This window comes from Teleopsis dalmanni, chromosome 2 (assembly GCF_002237135.1).
Source record: "Teleopsis dalmanni isolate 2A chromosome 2, ASM223713v2, whole genome shotgun sequence".
Taxonomy (NCBI): domain Eukaryota; kingdom Metazoa; phylum Arthropoda; class Insecta; order Diptera; family Diopsidae; genus Teleopsis; species Teleopsis dalmanni.
This window is the reverse complement of record NC_051847.1, coordinates 91,595,365-91,616,512: the sequence shown is the minus strand read 5'-3', so window position 1 is coordinate 91,616,512 and position 21,148 is coordinate 91,595,365. Positions and strand designations below refer to the sequence as shown.

The window sequence follows — 21,148 nt, the reverse complement described above, 5'->3', positions numbered from 1 at the left end:
AAAATCATCAGTTAACTACAGAAAAGCGATCAGTTAGTGTCACTTTCATACAAACCAACAATCACTTTTATATTTTATAGTGAATCTGTTATTATTCATACCAATATTCATGAAAATACAAATCGTAACATATTCAATTCAAACTTATATTTGTCTCTAAAACAGCACAGGTCCTTTTATTAAATTTTAATTTATGGGCATAGACCTTTAGGGGACTCCAATAAACCTAACCAAAATACTAATTTATATTACAAATATTACAGATTAATTTTCAAACTTTTTCCAATTTCCTATTAACATTACAATTGTTAACTATATACATAAATATTATTATACATTTCTCCTACTAAAGTTAAGGAGAATTATTAGCAATCACTTGCAATGAATTCTTTATGTGATTTTAACAAAAGTTACGAATTATTAGAGAATTATTAACAATCTCCTACTATAATAAAGTTCATTGCTTGGTATGGTTACAATATGTTTTACATATTTCATGATATATGTACGTGTATGTGGAAACCTATAATGTTTTAATACAGTAAACGCTCATAAATTAGAACCACTTTTTTCTGGTTCTCATTGCTGAAATGGTTTGTTTACTGTAAATTTTCTCTACTGTTTTTTTTTTCGTAAAAAGTAAAAGGAAATCTATGAAATTAGTTAAATAATGTTAAGTTTATTTATGTTTTTTTATAAAATTAGAATCAATCTTAGGTTTGCGAATAGTGAATAGTAATATTTATTTGTGTCCCATTTCATCTTTTAAAAATTATCAAAATATATACATAGTAAATAAAATAATCCGGTTATACAATACGTGATAAATTCTATCATAAAGCAAATGTGAACCAGAAGTTTAAATATGTAACATAAACTCCACTTTGATATTAAACGCTTTTAGGATTGGTATTAATTGTTTAATCTGCATTATATAAGCAACTGGGTTGAAATGTTTAATATTTAGTAAATATAGATTTATTTTGATATAACTTGTCATCGTTTGATGACAACTTAAGTAGTTGTTCGGCCAAACAGAACATAAAATTATATTTGTTAGCTTAATGGATTGGACTCAAATATTTAATTTATAACATAAATTATTACAAAGATCAAAATATTATTTTGTTTATATTTAATCTTAGACCCGAAAGTAATTCATTTTACAAATATTCAATGTGCAGCAAAAGTTTTAAACGAATATGGTCACATATCTAAAAGAATGAAATACCTATATGTCCACATATGAGTTATATGCAAATTTTCACACCTTTTCACAAAAACAAATAATTTATGCACTTTAATATTTTATTTAGATTAAACAACTGCATTGAAATCCAAAAATTTTCCGTCTCTTGATATGAAATGTTCGCACTCTTACGATTGTAACCACGGACTGCTCAAGGAAGTGCAGATATTTTTCTGCTTTATTGAATTGCAGTCGATGTTGCATACCAGAGACCACTGAAACCTGAAATATTTTGCTAAAACCAAATAAAAGTATAGTTTTATTTATTTTAGTTTTAAGTGAGGCTTGATTTGTATCTCACTCAACTAGATAATTGTAAATAATCGGCAATATCAGTAATTCATTGAAGTTTAGATAGAGTGAGAAACATGTGCTCAAATTGGCTTTACGTCCAAAATTTAATTTCTCACCAGGGAATGTGTATCATGATTGGATTATTGGCTTTGAAGTTTTTTTTAAAATTCAAAATTTTAATAAAATTTTTTCAGCAAAATTTAATAAATCTCATTTCCATAATTGTATCGAATAAGTAAAAATCTTATTGAAACAGATTTCCTTCCGCTTGAGAATATATAGATCTATTTTAACTTTTCAAAATAGAAATTTTCTTTTTTGTAAAGTTTTATTTAATAACATACATAAAAATAATAATAAAAATAAAAACTAATATAATTTTAGTCCAAATGAAAAGATCAAACAAAATGTTTGAGAAGAATCATCGACAATTATTTTGTACATACTTTTATTATCTCCGAAGAGTTGGGCTTCCGATAACATTTTTCTAAGTTATTGATATATAAAAAAAAAATCGGAATCGGGAAAAACCGATTCAAAAATTTTGAGGCAAATGTGATTTGCTAAAAAATTAATGGAAACGATTTAAAAAGCTTTACTTTAAGCCACAATAACTTAATTATTGTGGCTAATTATTGTGTGGTTAATATTTTGTTGATATTTAATATATATTTAGTTATTATGACAGATAGATCTTCTTCGAATGGATTTTTTATAACTATGTTTCAGTTAAAATCAAAACCGCATTTCTAATTACCATATACATTAGATTTATTCAAATATCAATATTCAATATATAATATATGTTATTTGTTGTAAAAGCCTTATTGGATATAAATTGTTTTACTAAAAATTAATTACTAAGTAAACACCTTCACTTAGTTATGTAAAGATAAATAACATAATATGTTAAATGGATATATATATTTACTTAAAAATATTTTCAGTTGAAACATGAATATATGTAAGAAGTAATATTTATGTATATTGGTATTATTTTTAACCGTTTTATTTAGACACACTTTTTATTCCAAAACTAAAACTAACTCTTCATCATTGCTCTATCTATAGGTATTTTTGACATTTCACTATCTTCTCCAATGTTTCTTAGATTCCATCACCAAAATTTCTAGTTAATACAAGTATTAAAATATAAAAACTAAAAGATATCAAAATGATATAGACTTTACAGTATATTGTAAAGAGGATGACTATTTCTTTGACATGGATGACTATGCTAACACACAAATTAGCTTATAATATATATATATATATGTTTTAAAATAAGCAGAAGTCAAAGTACTAGCTAGTAGTATTAAAAAAGAGCGATACATAAAATAAACAATTTAATAAACAAACCACCAATAAAAACTAAAAACCGAAAAATAGTTGAGGAACAAAAGTTCCGTTATGTTTATAACTTTAAGTCCCCCTAAAACATATCGATCCTTTTTATATAAAATACTTAATACTTAATTTTTTTAAATAAATATTATTATATCAATTTTAAAATAGGATCTAAAATCTCTCCTGTTAAATGAGCTACTATACACTACACACTATTATTGTAAGTAAGCGTTTACCTTAACGTGATAAATGAACGATGAATAATTTTCAAATTTTAAATAATATTCTTAACAATCAAATCCAGGACTTTGTGTTTTAATTTTCTAAGAGGCTTATTTGCGACTCAAAGTGCAAACATTTGGGGTCTAGACTACGACATATATCAAAAAAATAATTCCGGGTAACATTATAGTTTGCTCATAAAAATACTAAGTTCGTCACTATTTTTACATACTCAATCAATTCAAGTTTTTTAGTCTAACAATTACTCTTTAAACAATAGTTTATGAATTAATTAGTTGTTTATTACTTTATTTTTTTATTAAGCTAATAAAATACTATAAAATACTATTTATTTTTAAAGGCTATATATATTAAATTTAGTGTACAGCAATGATAAGAAAAGTCTTTCAATAAAATTTATTATAAATTAATTATAATTAATAAATTAATTAATTATTTATTATATTATTGGATTTGTATAACTTAGGAAGGTATGAAGAACTGCCGAAATACAAACAGCCCCAAAAATAAAGATTTTAATAGGCGTATCTAGTCAATATAAAGGAACAGATTTGAAAGTCCATTCTCTTCGAGTTCTGTTTTATATAAATAGTTAACACTTCTTAACAGATGTCTACGGCAAATCTTAAAGAACCAATGGTTTAGAATCATTGTGTTATGAAACATAAAATAGTAACATCCTTGTCAAAACTTTATACATAGGTTTCTGATACAGCATATGCAACACTGAAGTTGAATTCACAAGACTTAATAGGCGGGGATACCTAGATTGGTGTAAAGAAGAACAATCGGCAGAGGGATAGGAACATATTTTAATGAATTGAGAGCAGCATCAAGACAGCAACACTTGGCATTTTTTTCTGGATAAGTAATCTCTTAATATATAAGTTAATGATCATTTATTGTAATGATCATTTATTGTAATGATCATTATAACTATTGATCAATTGCATCAAAACAAATATTTCATACGGGATATTGTTTTGATACAATTGTATCAAAACAAGTTACCGTTGGTTATTTCTGCAAAACAATATCCCGTAATGGATTTTTGTTAAAGAGTTACAATTATTGTAAAATTAGTTTTTAGTTTAGTTTTTAATACGCTGCGTAAGCGACAACAATTAGTAGAAATACTATTAATAATAAGATTGTAAAAAATACTGTTTGAATGAACAAATAAATTAATATAAAAATTATTACAAAAATATTATTCAAAGAAATAAATTAATTTATATTAAACTTACATATATATATACACTAGATAACCCGACAAACGTTGTTTTGCCTTATAAATTATTTCTAGTTTCTAGATAAATTCTAATGTGTAGACAATAAGTAACTTACTTATTATAAGTGTGTAAGTATGTGGTATATGCATGAAATAAGCATGGAGCGCTATGAACGAAAAGGAAAATAAAAATAACAAACACCAAACAATATTATTTTTAAGTTATTATAGTTTATTTATTAAATTATTAATTTAAAATCAATAGATTTGTATGATACCAAGTTCCCTGGCAACAACTGTTGCATCTTCAAATTTAAATTATCTTGGATTGACTGTAAATAATAATAATGATAATGGGCCAGTAACATTAACCAACAACAGTCGAAGATAAAAGCACTCAGTGTGTCTTGGATTAACTGTAAATAAGCGTTCGATTAAATAAATTGAGACATGCATCAACTGGTGAAACTTGCTTGCTGAGCATCCATTTTTTTGTATGACCCATGTGAAATAGCGTGTGATACTTGTGAATAGAGTAATGTTCTTGCAAAGGCACCAAAATCATCCGTACTATTAACAATTCAAAAAATGCAGTGAGTGTAGATTTAGGTGGATTTGTACCACGATCAATCACTGGTCTCGTTCGTGAAAAAATACACGCTGACCGTTTTCAAGATGACGGCTAACTGAACAGCTGCTGGATCCCGTTCACGAATTAAAAACCGAAAGATACGCCAAGCAGCTTCAATTGGAGCTGATATACCGACCATTTGGTAGAGCGTTAATTTCAACCGTTTTTGTTCATTGGAGGAGCATTTTCATTAGTATTTTCTACTCTAAACACAGCCATATCACTGCCTTTATGGACATACTTATATATTTGATGCTCTTCACAGAACTGCAAAACTCAACATTAATATGAGCATTGTATGTTTTGCTTAGCAGAGGCGAATACGGCACCACCCGCCATTGTCCCCATTATCGGGATTTCTTCGACGATATATTGGATATCCGTCGGTATTTGTTATACATACTATCATTAGTGAAATCTTTAGAAAAATTTTTAGTACATTTTCCATCTGCCATGCAAGGCGAAGACGAAGAAACGAAGTGGATGTAAATGCTCGATGTACTTGTTGGCGTAGTTACATAATATATTAAGAAAAAAATTTTTCTTTTTCAAAAATTTAAACAAAATTTATGTCAAAAAAATAAAAAATTTTTTGTTAAAGCAATAAGGATATTTTTGCTGGGTAGGGACACCCAAATCACTTTAGCGGTATGAAAAATAGATAGTAGCCGATTCCCAGACCTACTGAATACGCATATAAAATTTGGTAAAAATCGGTAAAGCCGTTTCGGAGGAGTACGGTAACTAACATTTTGACAATGTTAATTTTATATATAAGATTTAAGATATATATACGTCTATATATATATAATATACGTGTATGAAACTAGTAAGTTGTATATTCAACATCATATAAGTATTAAGCTAAGGATCGATAATAATAACTGAGACTAACTAAGTCCTTGACTAAGGCACCTTAAATTTTTGATTTTTAATAAGAAAATATATTTATAATTATCCTTCCAAATCTTTGATATGATTTGACTTATTTAAAAGTCGAAATTGCAATAACAAACCATAGATTGACAATAAGAGTAAAGAATTGATAAGGTTAGTACTTATAGATGTCGCAACTCCAACGGAGGCTATAGACGAGTCAGTCCATATTTCACGTTCGATTAATGTGAGATCAGGATTTTTTAATATTTTTTAAGTTTTAAATAAAATTTAAAATATTATACATACATTTTAAAGAAGTTGTGGGGCAAATAAAACAATAAAATTAGCAGATTGCATAGCAGCAATGAGAGGAATATCCTAAAAGATATCAAGTGTATTTCATCTATCCTATATGCTCTTTATTCGGCTAGAGAAGAGAGTATATACTACATATAGTTATATGTCATCAAACTTCTATGTCATATGACATCAAAATATATAAGGTATATCTTTTAGTTTTGTAAGTATATTCTTTCCCTTCCCGCCGTAATTGTTTCTATGAATTCCCTATTTTGAAACCACATTGCTACTTTAATCACACTGAGAACGGAGTAAAAGTGCTTGGTGACAGTAACTCCTTGCGCTCATACAAAAACCAAACTTGTACACAAAGAATATATCACTTTAATAGAATTTTAATTAATTTAAATTTATTCTAAAATCTTAAAAGCAAATTCAAAATGATATGTACAATTTTTATATATTACATGTGTATTAGATATAGCATTGAGAAAGAACTAAAGTTAATGTCCTTCAATCTAATATAATCCAAACTTTTCAAGAATTATATACACTTGCCTGCAAGTGTGTTTTTATAAGTTTTATGTTCTTCATCTGTTATTTTATTTCGTGTCCTCGACTTTCGTGCTTGTTTCTTTGGATTCGCTAACGTTTTCTTCTGGCAGTTCAACTTCATTTGCCATAGTTTTAGACTTTTCCGAAATTTTTGTATTTTCATCATCTTCAAACGCTTTGTTGGTGAATTGACGGGGTACTGTTTCATAAATTGATTTCTCTCCGTCCTTTTGCATCAAAAAATCTTCTTCATTCCATGGTTGTGGTAAAGCAGATCCCCAAATTATATAAACTAAATTACCAAAAAAGAATATCACAGCCGCAATTATGAACACGATTTGCCATAGCGTACGATCCTCCTGCAAATAATTTTACAAAAAATAAACTCAAATACATAAATATCTATCAAAATTCCCTTAATTACCTCTTCCGTCACAATTATACCAACTAGTAAAGGTGTTATAATAGGTATAAAGTTGGCTATTGTGTTCACGATGCCCATCAAAATGCCAGCATGATTTGGCGATAAATCGATTGTGTTCAGAGAGCTGCCAATTGTAGCACCACCATTAATGCCTACACTTATAGTCAATAGGACAATAGCCAAGGTCTTTTGATCTTCATCAACAAATCCAACACCAATTAGCGCAGCAGCTGGTATCCACAATGCAATTGTATTAATAGTTTTGCGGAGTGCTGTCAGTGAAAGGAGTTTCTTTTTGAGCACAATATCAGCTGATATCAAATATACGTATGAAAGCACCCACATCGTCAAGTATGGAAGTGCAGAATACAAGGCATTGTCCTTAATTTCCAATTTGAGCACACCATTCATGTAAGACGGTATTTCTGCTTGTATTGTAGAGAAACCCCATGCTTCAGCGCAGCGCGCAACTAGCAATGCATAGAAAGGCACAGAAGTGAATATAGCCACCCATGGAATTGGTATACTCTTCGCATGGAAATCATCTGCTCGCTGTAGAGATGACTCGATATATGTTCTTTCCGCAACAGTTATAAATTTTGATTCAGGCGCATTATTGGCTGCAAATACAAGCCAAAGAACACACCAACCAAATCCTATACCGGCAGAAATATACGATATGCCAGGCCAACCCATAGAACCGTGAGCAATAATGCCACTGGTATACATAGCTAATACAGTACCACATTCTATACCAGTATGACTTAGCGCTCCTAGGCGATTACGTTCTTTAAGTGGTGACCACTTAGCTAAGTGAGCATGTATGCACGGAAACAAGAGACCTTGGAATAGACCTTGAACTATGCGTATAGCGCAAAAAATCTGCCAACCTCCCCAAGGTATACAAAATGGTGTTATTAAACTGAAAGCTGCAGAACCACAGATAGATATGAACATCGTGATTTTAGCACCAAAGCGTCGACTCATGTAGCCACCAGGAAATTGTGTGATAACGTAACCCCAATAAAAACTGGATAGAATATAGGATTTGTGCTTTGAACTCCATTCGTATTCCTATATAAAACAAATAAATAATATTCGTAAATAAAATCTTTTGATTCTAATGATATGTATTAATTAACGAAAAAAATTAATACTTACTGGAAAGTCTGGATTTGTAGTAGCGGCATCCGTCATGGCAACAACTGCAACTGCAACATTTAAGCGCCCAACATAAGATACTACAATACTTAGAAATATAAGGAACGCCTGTAAGTGACGTATACCCAGCATGGGCCCTGTAAATAAGCAAGTAAATTTTTACTATTTAGATTTATAGATAAAAAGTGGTTTAGTTAAATATAATGTGAACTTAGAAATTTACTAAAAATAATTATACATTAAATGCACAATTAATTATTTATTTATATTAGTATTTTTCTTAACCTTGATTTTAAAATAAATAGGATATTAAAATATTTATTCGACAGAAATTAAGAGTTCTCTACCAAATAGAGTATAAGGGCGAGCACTAAGCCAATAGAGAGCCGGTTAGAAAGATATCGTAGTAAGAAGTTGGACTTTTAGCTATACACTTGATTGGCTGGAAAGTTTTGGAATTTATATTTAAAAATTTGCTGAACACAAACATGAATTTGTGTTCTTCTATAGTTTCAAATTCCGAACAATTCTTACTCAAACAGGCATTAACACTTTTGGCTTCTAACGCTACTTACTCTAGTAGGATTATTTAATTTTTTATAGCTTTGATTTTGAATGCTTCGTATTCAAGCAGGAAATAATACTTTTACCCGTCAACATATTATATGTCAGCAAGAGTTGATACTTATTACTTTTAATATTAATTTCTCAGGTTTGAGTTAAGGCTTCTGGTTTTCAATATTACTTACTCAAGCCGGAATTATTACTTCTGGTACCCAACGCTTCCCAAAACAATTCGAACCCCAAACACTTGATAAAGAAGCTGTACTTAATAATTCTGGCATTACTATTTCTCAAATAAACCGAAATCTATACTTCAGAGTAAAAACACTTCCAGAAGTAATTGACATCAACCTCTTATCTGCAAACAAAGAGGAAACATTATTACCTTTGCTAATTAAGTGCCAAATTGTCGCATATCAATGTCTCCGTAGCCAGTAAAGAAAATCACAAGTGGACGTATATTGCCTGGGTGATGTATATCTTCAGTAATTTTTAAAATTCAAAAATCGTTCTGGATATATACGTTTTCAAAATACCATGAAGTACCGGTTCTTTGTCTAAGTGATCTGTTTTGAACTTTTTATGATTTCTCGTCATTAGAGAGACAAACCGACATCCATTATGGGTTGGGTTTTATAATTTAATTGAACCCTATTATTCAAACTAAGTTCCGAATTTCTGTTAATAGAAAAATATAGTTGCTGTGATTTTAATTTTATTTGAGCTTTTTTATTTTCGATTCCATGTCAGTCTTCTGTCAAGCTTTCTGAATGTCAAAATATTTCACGTCGGAGTATAAAAATGTTATTCAATATTTTAGTGGCATAAAATTGACAGTATTAATTAAAACTACGTATACGAACTTATCATTGTTATCACCTATTTGATAGGACGCTAATTATCTAATAGTGTTGAGAAAGAGAGTTAATTCTCAACCACAAAAAAGGAGCGTTTTTTAGTTCTTATATTTTTGTTTATATAGTTTTTTTCTTATATAAAAATAAACCAAGCAATCATTTATATTAAAAATAGCTCTCATAAGCCCTTAAATAACGAACACATTGTTTCAGAAAACAAATTTAAAACAATCACGTAATATAATAAATTTTGTTTAAATTGTAAACACAAAAATATAGAGCTTAATGCAATTGCCAATTTGAAACAGAATTTGATTATATGAGATATACAACCTTTTTTACTTTTATATTTTTATAGACGTTGTTAATAAGTTACCTCACAGACCACTTTCGCCTGTGCAATAATCTTTAAGAGATAACAATGTCCGATATATAATAAAAGCTTTTTATATCTGTATTCTGTTATGTCAATCGAAAACAAGCTAATAGTATACAAACAGGTATTACGTCCAATTTCAGACTACGGACCTCAACTCTGGGGTTGCACGTCTTAGTCAAATAAGCAGATAATCCAATAATATCAAAACAACATTCTAAGAACAATTACCAATGCTTCATTGTGTGTCCGTAACAGCGACCTTCATCGCGACTTGAACGTTCCGACAATTGATGAAATAATCACGCTTCAGGCTGAAGCTCATAAAAAAAGACTTAAAGTTCACTGCAACACAGAAACTTCATCACTCCTTCAAACAGAAGGCCTTGCACGACGGCTAAAGAGAACCAAACCGTCTGATTAAACTAATCAAATTATATATTAATCATTATACTACGTATAATATTACAGATAAGAATTAATATCGACTATTTCAAGTCGCCGATGTAAAAACATTGCTAATTAGTCTTTATATTTATTTAGGCGCCAATGAATAAAATTATAAAGAAGAAGAAAAAAATAGTTTGTGTCTAAGAGGCGATGAGACTTCTAACAACGGCTAAGAAGAGACACTAGAGCGGTTGCTATGTGTTCAACAGGTCTTCTTTTTAGCGGAAAACATTGTTTCGTCCAGAAAAGTGAAAGAACTGTGAGAATATTAATTTGTAGCTTAGTGTAGATTAACATATAAAAATAATTATGATTTATTTCAAAATTTTAATAAAAAATAATCATAAACAAAAAATATTTGAAAAACATCACTATATAGTATAGTCTTAAAAAAATCATTACTGAAATAATTGATTTATCTCTTTATAGTTCCTTTTGATAAATTTAATTTAATTTTAAATAGGTTACGAAATGAAAGCGTCACCTTTCTAGTTCACAACATTAAAAAATTCAAATAAAATAAACATTAAATTTATATTGGAGAGTGATATGAAAGTAGAACACAAAAAGAGGAGACCACGGGAACGATGGACTCAGGATGGATGAAGCATGATATTGAAAATTTTGGGTTCAAACCACTACTATCGACTAGGATCTAAGACAGCCTACAAATTGCTGTGATGTTATAATTTTAAATATTTCTTACTTTCCAATTAGGCAGGAGAAATGGAAAGGGGATTCAATTCCACACTTCTGGTAATATTCTGTGGATGGCGTTTGAGCACCAGACTCACAAATCACTGCAACGTTATGAATGTTACAAATTAATTATGTTATAATTAAATTTACGTCATATATATAAATGACGTAAGTATATATATATATGACGTTCTGTTTTAATAAGTGTCATAACATGATAGAGTTATGTATATCACCTTGTTATGAGGAGAAAGACGGTTCGTTGCTTCAGAACCAGTTTCACAAACTACTGTGTTATATTTACAATATTATTAATTAAATATATTTTAAATAAATTTAAATTGATGAAATAATCATCAGCCCTTCAAACAGAAGGTCTTGCACGACGGCTAAAGAGTAGCAAACCATCTGATTTAACTAATTAAATTATATATTAATTATTATACTACGTATAATATTACAGATAAGAATTAATATCGACTATTTTAAGTCGCCGATGTAAAAACATTGCTAATTAGTCTTTATATTTATTTAGGCGCAATTGAATAAAATTATAAAAAAGGAAAAAGTTTGTGTCTGAGAGGCGATGAGACTTCTAACAACGGCTAAGAAGAGACACTAGAGCGGTTCCTATATGTTCAACAGGTCTTCTTTTTAGCGGAAAACATTGTTTCGTCCAGAAAAGTGAAAGAACTGTGAGAATATTAATTTGTAGCTTAGGGTAGATTAACATATAAAAATAATTATAATTTACTTCAAAATTTTAATAAAAAATAATTATAAACAAAAAATATTTGAAAAACATCACTATATAGTATAGTCTTAAAAAAATCATTACTGAAATAATTGATTTATATCTTTGTAGTTCCTTTTGATAAATTTAATATAATTTTAAATAGGTTACGAAATGAAAGCGTCACCTTTTTAGTTTATGATATTAAAGAATTCAAATAAAATAAACATTAAATTTATATTGGAGAGTGATATGAAAGTAGAACACAAAAAGAGGAGACCACGGGAACGATGGACTCAGGATGGATGAAGCATGATATTGAAAATTTTGGTTTCAAACCACTACTATCCACTAGGATCTAAGACAGTCTACAAATTGCTGTGATGTTATAATTATTTAAATTAAATATTTCTTACGTTCCCATTAGGCATGGGAAATGAAAAGGGGTTGAGTTGGCTAAGCAGCCGCTTTAATTACACACTTCTGGTAATATTCTGTAGATGGCGTTTGAGCACCAGACTCACAAATTACTGCCACGTTATGAATGTTACAAATTCTAAGCCTGGCACTTGCAGTCTGAACAAATTATATACGGACTATAAACTAATTAAATAAAATTCGATTATTTCCAAAGACCACTGATGAAGAGTACTTGGCAATACTCGAAACAGCGTTGTATGGTCAGCCAAGTTTAATAAATTAAAAATAAAAAATTTTTTCCTTTTCCTTTCTTTGCTATTCGAATCGGTCTAACTTTTAAATAGTTTCTTTCGTCATAAAAAGACACTCCATTATCGGCAACAAAAAATTAACCTTTAATTAATTTATAATTAAATTTACGTCATATATATATATGACGGAAGTATAAATATATATGACGTTCTGTTTTCACAAGTGTCATAACATGATAGAGTTATATCTATCACGTTGTTATGAGGAGATAGACGGTACGTTGCTTCAGAACCAGTTTCACAAACTACTGTGTTATATTTACAATATTATTAATTAAATATATTTTAAATATATCATTGTAGGTAACTAGGTGCAATGGAAAGAAAATATAATTCTCCAATTTCCAATTAACTTAGAAATTGATTCCATTCTATTGATTCCATATTTCTCATAATATTGGATAAAGTGTTGGATATTTTTAAATCAGATTTATATTAATGTTATAAATATTATTAATTATTCTATACTCCATATTTCTCACAATTATGGGTGATGGATTATTTGTTTTCGAGTCAGCCCTATGCGTTCATGCATTTTATTTTGTACTATTAATCTAAGATAATACGATGTACAGCAAAGCATGGGTTTAGATCTCAACATAATGTCGATTTGTTTTAAACTAATATAGTAATTATAATTTGTTCTGGATCACACAAAAATCACAAATCCCTAAAATTTTCTTTTTGTTTTCATATATTTCAAACCGTTATAATCGGTATAATATTGAAAATGTTTATTTTAGTGATATGAGTACACGAAGTTCGAAGTTTATTGTTAAAAATTATCTCGACACGATAACGTAAATATTGCCTCAAGTTCCCCTTGTGAATTTCCTTATCAGCAATATAACAATACTGGATTATCCACTAATTGATGCCAAATACTACATATATCAATTAATGTTCAAGTACATATGTACATATCTAATTTCTCTTATCAAAGACATTGTTCACGTGGGCTCTGTTATCGCAACCATCAGAGTTCATTGAAGTGCTGAAATAGGATGGTTATTTTTAGTACCAATTGCCTTCACCGACGTAGGATTACTTAAACTGTTGAAAATGTTATCTCGATGGGTCAGCTTGTTAGTTAAAAGGAATTCAAGTGAAAGTACGAGTATATGATGGGAGTTATCGCTTCATTTATGCTTTTAGAGCCTACTTTTTATGATTTAATTGTTACGAATTTTTGTGATTCATGGGTTATAAAAAAAAATTATATTGTTGTTTTGTTCTGACTTTCAGATTTGTGAAAAATTTGGTCAGTCGATCTTATCGATTGCCATGGAAGATTGTATCGCTTTATGGCACAATTCTGTTAGAACAATTACTTTTTATACTATAAAAGCATATATCAGTAACTAGTTTCCTTGGTCTTTGTATATATTTGGAAATGTTATAAATAAAGTCAGATTGTATTTCAAAAATATAACAACAAAATTTATTTTGTAATATAAATTCATTTGTTTCACTTTCGAACTAAAACTGCACATATGAGTAAATTATTATTTACGGTAGTAGTAATAAATTATTATTTAAAAAAATGCTGTAAATAAAAAATCACAGTTTGAGTAAATAAGTAAAAATCGATTAATATCGACAAAATTTAATTTAAAATATTGTATATACAGACGTAGTGAATTTGTTGGGAAATAATAAATTATATTTTTTATTTTAATTTTATTTTTAGTAACAGAAATAATTTAAAAATATACTGTTTTTAATTGTTCAAGTTATATACATTAAAACTATTTAATTTTTTTAAACTTAATATTTTTTTATTATTTATTTATTATACAAATTATTACCTTTAGAAACTTCAGTAGTCATTTTTATTAATGTATATAATTTTAGTTCAAAGACCTAATAATTTCCATACGTGTTTTAAATGCAATAGAGATTAATTTTTGAATTATTTGTTAAAAATTTTTAATTAATTAGATTTAATACTATTTTACTAATTGATTTGTATTTATTTAAAGTAAAAATTTAAAAGCCTTTTATTTTATTTTAGTTTTTTTGTGCCTGTTGGCACATTGTTTAACTTTTTCACTTCCACTTTTCCTGACTATCAAAACCTTTATGAATTATTGCACAGCAGATTGATTATAGCAGGCTAGTTAGGCATTCTAGATTGAGTTTTAATCTCATCACTGATTAAACCTGTTGTAAATTATTTTATTGCCAACCTCATGTGTACGTCCGTCTAAGCATTTTTATTGTACGCAGTATTTTTATCTTTTACAACTTTCATACCGAAGAAGTACGCTCGAGCGCATACTTAGTAATATTTAACAATAATAATCAGCATAGACGGTACTTACGACTATTTTTAAAATAATTAATAAAAATTATTTTAAAATAAGTAAGGTAAGTCCCTGATACGGCATTTATAAATTAAGTAAATTAGTATAATTTAAACAATGATTTTGTTAAATTACACATTTTTATTTAAAGCACGTTCTGATGTTATGTTTTAAGACCTTATCTTATAATTAATTATTTCAAGTATTATTTTTAAATTGTCTGTCAAGTTTAGCATTTATCAAATGCACTACTTAAATCTTTAATTGGTATTATTATTTTAAAATTAATTATTTATCTAAAACGGTGATTTACATTATAGGTAAGTGTTAAACAAAAACTTAAATGCTGTCGATTTGAAATCTTTTCCAAGACTAACTATTTTACTTGTAGATGATTTGTTATAGTCGACGGAGCAGATAGAATGTCTAACAGAATAATTACTTATATTACATACGTACATGAACATATTCCGATACTGCATATATATATATATATATGTATATATATTGATTCATAACAATAAAAGTTAGTTTTGTTGCATAATCAAGCGAAGAAAATATTACATGTTATTTTATTTACTTTGTAAAAAATATACACAATGAGCCGTATTATTATTTCCACGATCAACTTTATCATATTTATACTTAAATATATTTATCCGAACTTTTGCATAATAATTATAATAAACATTGCAAACCATATTTGTAAACACTAGTAATATCATATTAAATTATTTCATTCATTTAAATTCAAAGATAATAAAATGATATCAGTTTGATATAAAACAGCTGCTAAAATTTTTTAAATAAATACTTATTATCTTATTATTTTTTAATCTTATTCCATTCGGTGTTCAAGCTGTCTAATCCACTTATATTAAATCCTACTGAGCCGCTTAGATTTAGTCAATAACCCATTATAATAAAAATAATCATTTTTTGTAGTTAGAAGACTTTCTAAATAAAAACTCCCTTTGTCACTATTTGCTATTTCCTAGCTTATAGGAAACTAAAGCAAAAAAATCATTATCATAGGTTGGATGTATGGAAAAGTATACTTACTCGCGGAGTACCCACAGACTTACTATATCCAGGTAAAAATGCCGTTTTTGTAGGAACATAATTATTTACAAAAAAAACCATTTTAGTAGAACTACGGAAGTATTTATTTATTAAACTATTCGTGTATACTCTTTAATATTAGTTATGGAGAAGTACGGTTTAAATGTGTGCATGAACGCAAAATTCAGACCGGAAACTAATAACAACCAAAAGAGCTATAACACTACATAAAAGATGCATTAGTGGAAAATTGAAATGTAAGACTTTGTATTTACAATCATTTTCCACCCATACCATCATCCTTGATAAAGTAATTTCTGGAAAGATTAATTCAATATCCATTTTAATCCAAACAGAGCACCACCTTTTTTTCATTTAAATCCCCACTTAAGTCGTATTGCCATTATATATCTTACTTTTAAAGCTAACATAATATTGTCAAACAAAACTTGTTAAGCAAAAAGTTGTATTTTAATTTCGTACAATTGATCTTATGTTTTATTACATATTGAAAATCTTAACACCATATTCTGGAACAAATCGTTTTGTAATGAGTCATGATCTCATTATAAAATTTCTCTTGCTTTTGAATCTTAAATTTCACAGAAAAAAATTTGCTTCATCGCTCATGGAAGAAGAAAGATAATCCTGTTCAGAACACTTCAGAAGCCCATATTCATCATAAAAGGTGAGTATTCAAACCAATTTATATATTTAAGTTTCTATATAGCGCTGCCCCAAAGTAATGCGAAAATTCAATCAAAATTGTTAGCTACGCGCTAGCTTTTGAAATTCGGTAATATATAGAGAAGCCATATTTTCGAGTCATTTCATATGAATGGTATTTAATGACTATGCTATTTATAAGCACTAGTCTGATGGTACGCACATTATTAACAATATCTTCTAGTTCACTACCAAATCACAGAAAATGACTATCTGTTGCCCCTAGATATCTGATGGGAATGTCTTATCTGCCTAGTTGTTTACTCTAAGTCATCATGTTTATAAAAGAGTAAATGTGTTTAATCACAACAACACTTGTACCTAAATAACATAATTACATGGTACATAATAATATAAAATAAAACATAATATAATGTAAAGAACAATTTAACTGAAATTTCTGAAAACTAGAACATACATTAAGACCGAAAAGTTTTCGGAAATTCTCATTTAAAATTCGCGCGCTGTATATTTTTCGATATTTTAAGTTTATGTAGTTTGGCAGCAATTAATGACAATTACTATGCCAAAAATGAGCGCGATCTGTCAGACAGTTCGTTTACGGCAGCTGTTGAAACCAGTTCACCTCAGTAGTGCGTTGCGAAAAAGACAATGGAAAAAAATATTGAACAAAGAGTTTGCATCAAATTTTGTGTTTCGAACGAAATTTCGTGTGCAGAATCGTTGCGAATGCTACAAAAGGCTTATGGGGAATCAGTTTTATCGAAAAATCAAGTTTATGAGTGGTACAAAGCCTTTCAGGACGGTCGTACGACCGTCGAAGACATTTCGCAACGCACTACTGAGGTGAACTGGTTTCAACAGCTGCCGTAAACGAACTGTCTGACAGATCGCGCTCATTTTTGGCATAGTAATTAAGGACAGTGCTGCCAAACTACATAAACTTAAAATATCGAAAAATATACAGCGCGCGAATTTTAAATGAGAATTTCCGAAAACTTTTCAGTCTTAATGTACATTGTATTATCATTAATTGAACATATTTTTAAGATATAGTAATGACCGTTCTAAATGAAATACTGGAAAATATTATTTGTAGATTGTGAATAAATAGCTATTTATTATTTTACGATAATAACTACTAACCCATATTTATGTTATATTATGGTAAATTACAATCAATATGTGTAAAAATGTACCTCAACATAAGAGTTGACATCAAACACGTACCGTATCAGTAGACCTTACACTAAATCTTTGTTTAAATTTTTATATAAAGTAATCTTAATCAAAAAAACCACAAAAATAGCTCTGCAAGCTAATCGACTAATTAATATTTATATAAAAAAGTCATAAAATATAAAGTGTGAAGGAAAAGATACAATTTACTACCTCAAGTGCCACTTAAGAATTGTATTGTTCAGTTCTTGACAAGTGCTTATCTCACTTACATATACGACTTTCATATCGGGGGAAACTATTTGAAATGAACAATTATATCAAACACAAACTTATTAACAATCAATGATAGCTAAATTGTTTACGTGATTATTTATTTTGAAATTTCATCACCTCTTCGGGTTTAAGGGTTATGGTCAATCAGTAATCAGTCTGATTTACTTTTACTTCCAAATAATTTTTACTTTAACATTTAATCGTAAAATACAAGGAAAGGCTATACATCCCAAAGGGAAGGCTATTAAAACCACCTAACCACACGTTAAGGTAAACATTTTTCACAATTTTGAAAAAATATCGGATATGAAGTGGATGAAAAATAGAGTAGACCTCAATCAGCTAAAAAGGTTTTTGGCCTTTTGATTCTATATTCTTCGAATGCTTAAAAAAAATAATGTTGTGCTAGTAAACGTAAGCCTGGATTTGGAAAAACAGATTTGCCGCATCTTTACTTGAGCGAATAAGAGCTATAGATATTAAAGTTTCCGTTAAAATGGATTACATTTTAGATATTTCTAATTTTTTTTTTAAATAAATCAGAGGATTTAAATGTGGAACCTTTGTCACCCGTAATGTGGCTGCTAAAGAAATGTCAACCAATTCTTGTTCTATCGCAAGAAATGGTCTTAATCTGTGTCTTGCTAAATTATTATTATCTTATTAGCGAACCGAAATCAGAGTTATCTTGTAACAGCTCTCTAATAATGCGAGTGCATTTGTGAACCACCGTTGACTAGATGCATTCTGCTATATAGCTTGAATAGCTGGCTGATTGTTTGTTAGAATATACACTTTCTACTTCTTCTTCGGACGGTAAAGACATTCAATTGAAATATTGAAGTAGATTTGCAGAATGAATATGATTTCCATATCCCTATATCTACGAAGTAAACTACTTCTCCTATGCAGCCATACTTTCTTAAGAATCTAAGTTTCTGTCTTTAAAATAATGTTACTTGATTAGAAAATGGTTCTTGCAATCAAGTGCTGTCCCATAGGAAAAATAGTCTTCACAGATTTGTAGATGACTGAGTAATTAACTGATCCAGTGCATATATTCGTTGCCTTGTCTTTAAAAAAATTTTAAAAAGAATGTACATTAATTTTTTTATGACTTTCTTGATGATATAATTTACTTTAGAGGAATCAAAAAAGATTACTTGGCATTATCTAAAAACAAATAGGAGAACCAAAATCATTATGCTGTCCATAATAGAGACTTTTTCTGTGTTTGAAATATTTTGTCTATTTAGTATTCTATATTGTATACTTTTTTAAAAAGCTTGGTTATAGTCAAAAGTTGAGTACTAATAAGTACTACCTCTATATCCTAACATAAGCTAGAAGAGTAATTAACATTTTTCGAAGCAAAATGTCTATAATAAATGTGATATGAAGAAAAGAAGGCAATAGTTAAGAAAATTTATATTCACGAACTAAATTTCTAATCAAGTAAACCATTTAGACTGATCATAAAATTATTTCGGCTGACGTCACATTAGCAGACGTTAATCGTCTGCTAATTTAATTGACCGTATTTAATTTTGGACTGCAAGTGTTAAGAATTTAACTTTGCCAAATCGGTAGTCTTGTCTCGTTTTTTAACACACAATACCCTTAATATTCTAGTTGTTTATTTGTAAATCACTTTTGCACTCGCTTGCCATTAGAACCAACGCATAAACCACAGCTACACTATTTACTCAACTGTTATGAATTAATATTTTTTCAAATTTAAACGTTACTGTTTATAGAAAATATTTCTAAGTACTGGTTTTGGATCTCTCGCTTATTATTAAGTTCTACAGTAGCTTCTTTTCTTTTTTTAACAAATATTATGCATTATATAGAAAAGCGAGTAGAAGTAAAAATATCTAAGTTCCAAAATTTACCGCTAAGTAAAATAGTAACTACTGTATAAAAAAATACGTTTCTAAAATCTTTTAGAATGGTGTCGCTACGAAAGTTAATCTTGGTATAAGTCTTGCAGAATACAATAGTATTTTGTACAAATCCAAAGCATTACACCACTTTTATCGCATTTTTACTTACAGTCATAAACAGTTGAATATTTAATAAGCCAGTGATAGACTACTTATACAGCAAGTTATTTGGTTAAAAAGTAAGCATGCTCCTAAATTGTATGCTTCATAAATTTTATAATGTTTAAATTACGATTAGTTTATACTGATGATATTTGCCAAACATTACCGGTAATAGCATGAAGAGCACGTGCTGACAAAACAAATGCATATCTATTATAAAGCAATCCGAAAGATGAGATTAAATGGAAAACTATAATTTACAGATAAAGCGAACGATAAAATATTCGTCTTCGCTATATATTCGTAATTTAATAATTTACGTATAAAAAAAATTTGGAAAACATGAACAAAAAATACTTTGGGTTATTGAGCTAATAATTTCATTGGGATAGTGTTTAGTAACCTAATATAAGATCATAATTAACCACTATTGAAATCTATTTTTAAATCACAAAACGACATATCAATTTACTCATTCGGTACTCCAATAAAATAGAACACCCATTGCTCTAACCAGAATTTCATATGTCAACTCCACAAAATAGGTTTGAAAAAAAACGACCTATAAATATATTTTTAGAAATTTAAATAGTGAAAGATGAATGGTCAAAAGTGACTAAATCGTAAAAAAAATTATTGTAATAACATTTTTTCTCTGAAAATAAATTGGTTTTTCTATTTTGAACTTTTCTATATAAATGATTTTCACTTTTATTTTAATCGATAAGAATCCTTGATAAGTTTATATCCTGCATTGACAATTAATAAATTGTAAAACCACATGTGGAATTTGAAAAGATGTTCATACCTAGTTCAATATCCTAGTTTCATAGCCAATTGTATGTAGCTTCTTATAGGGAGTTTAT

The 21,148-nt window shown here is 28.6% G+C and overlaps 1 protein-coding gene across 1 annotated transcript; it reads right to left on the bottom strand.

The window, feature by feature from the left end:
• Nucleotides 1–6,637: 6,637 nt before the first annotated feature.
• On the bottom strand, nt 6,638–14,670 carry LOC119685389 (putative inorganic phosphate cotransporter). Its single transcript, XM_038099654.1, has 4 exons — nt 14,533–14,670; nt 8,315–8,451; nt 7,154–8,227; nt 6,638–7,088 (listed from the first exon to the last, which is right to left on the bottom strand). Exons 1-4 carry the CDS (start codon nt 14,552–14,554, stop codon nt 6,777–6,779), a joined length of 1,545 nt encoding a protein of 514 aa, XP_037955582.1. The 5' UTR covers nt 14,555–14,670; the 3' UTR covers nt 6,638–6,776.
• Between the last annotated feature and the right edge of the window lie 6,478 nt (nt 14,671–21,148).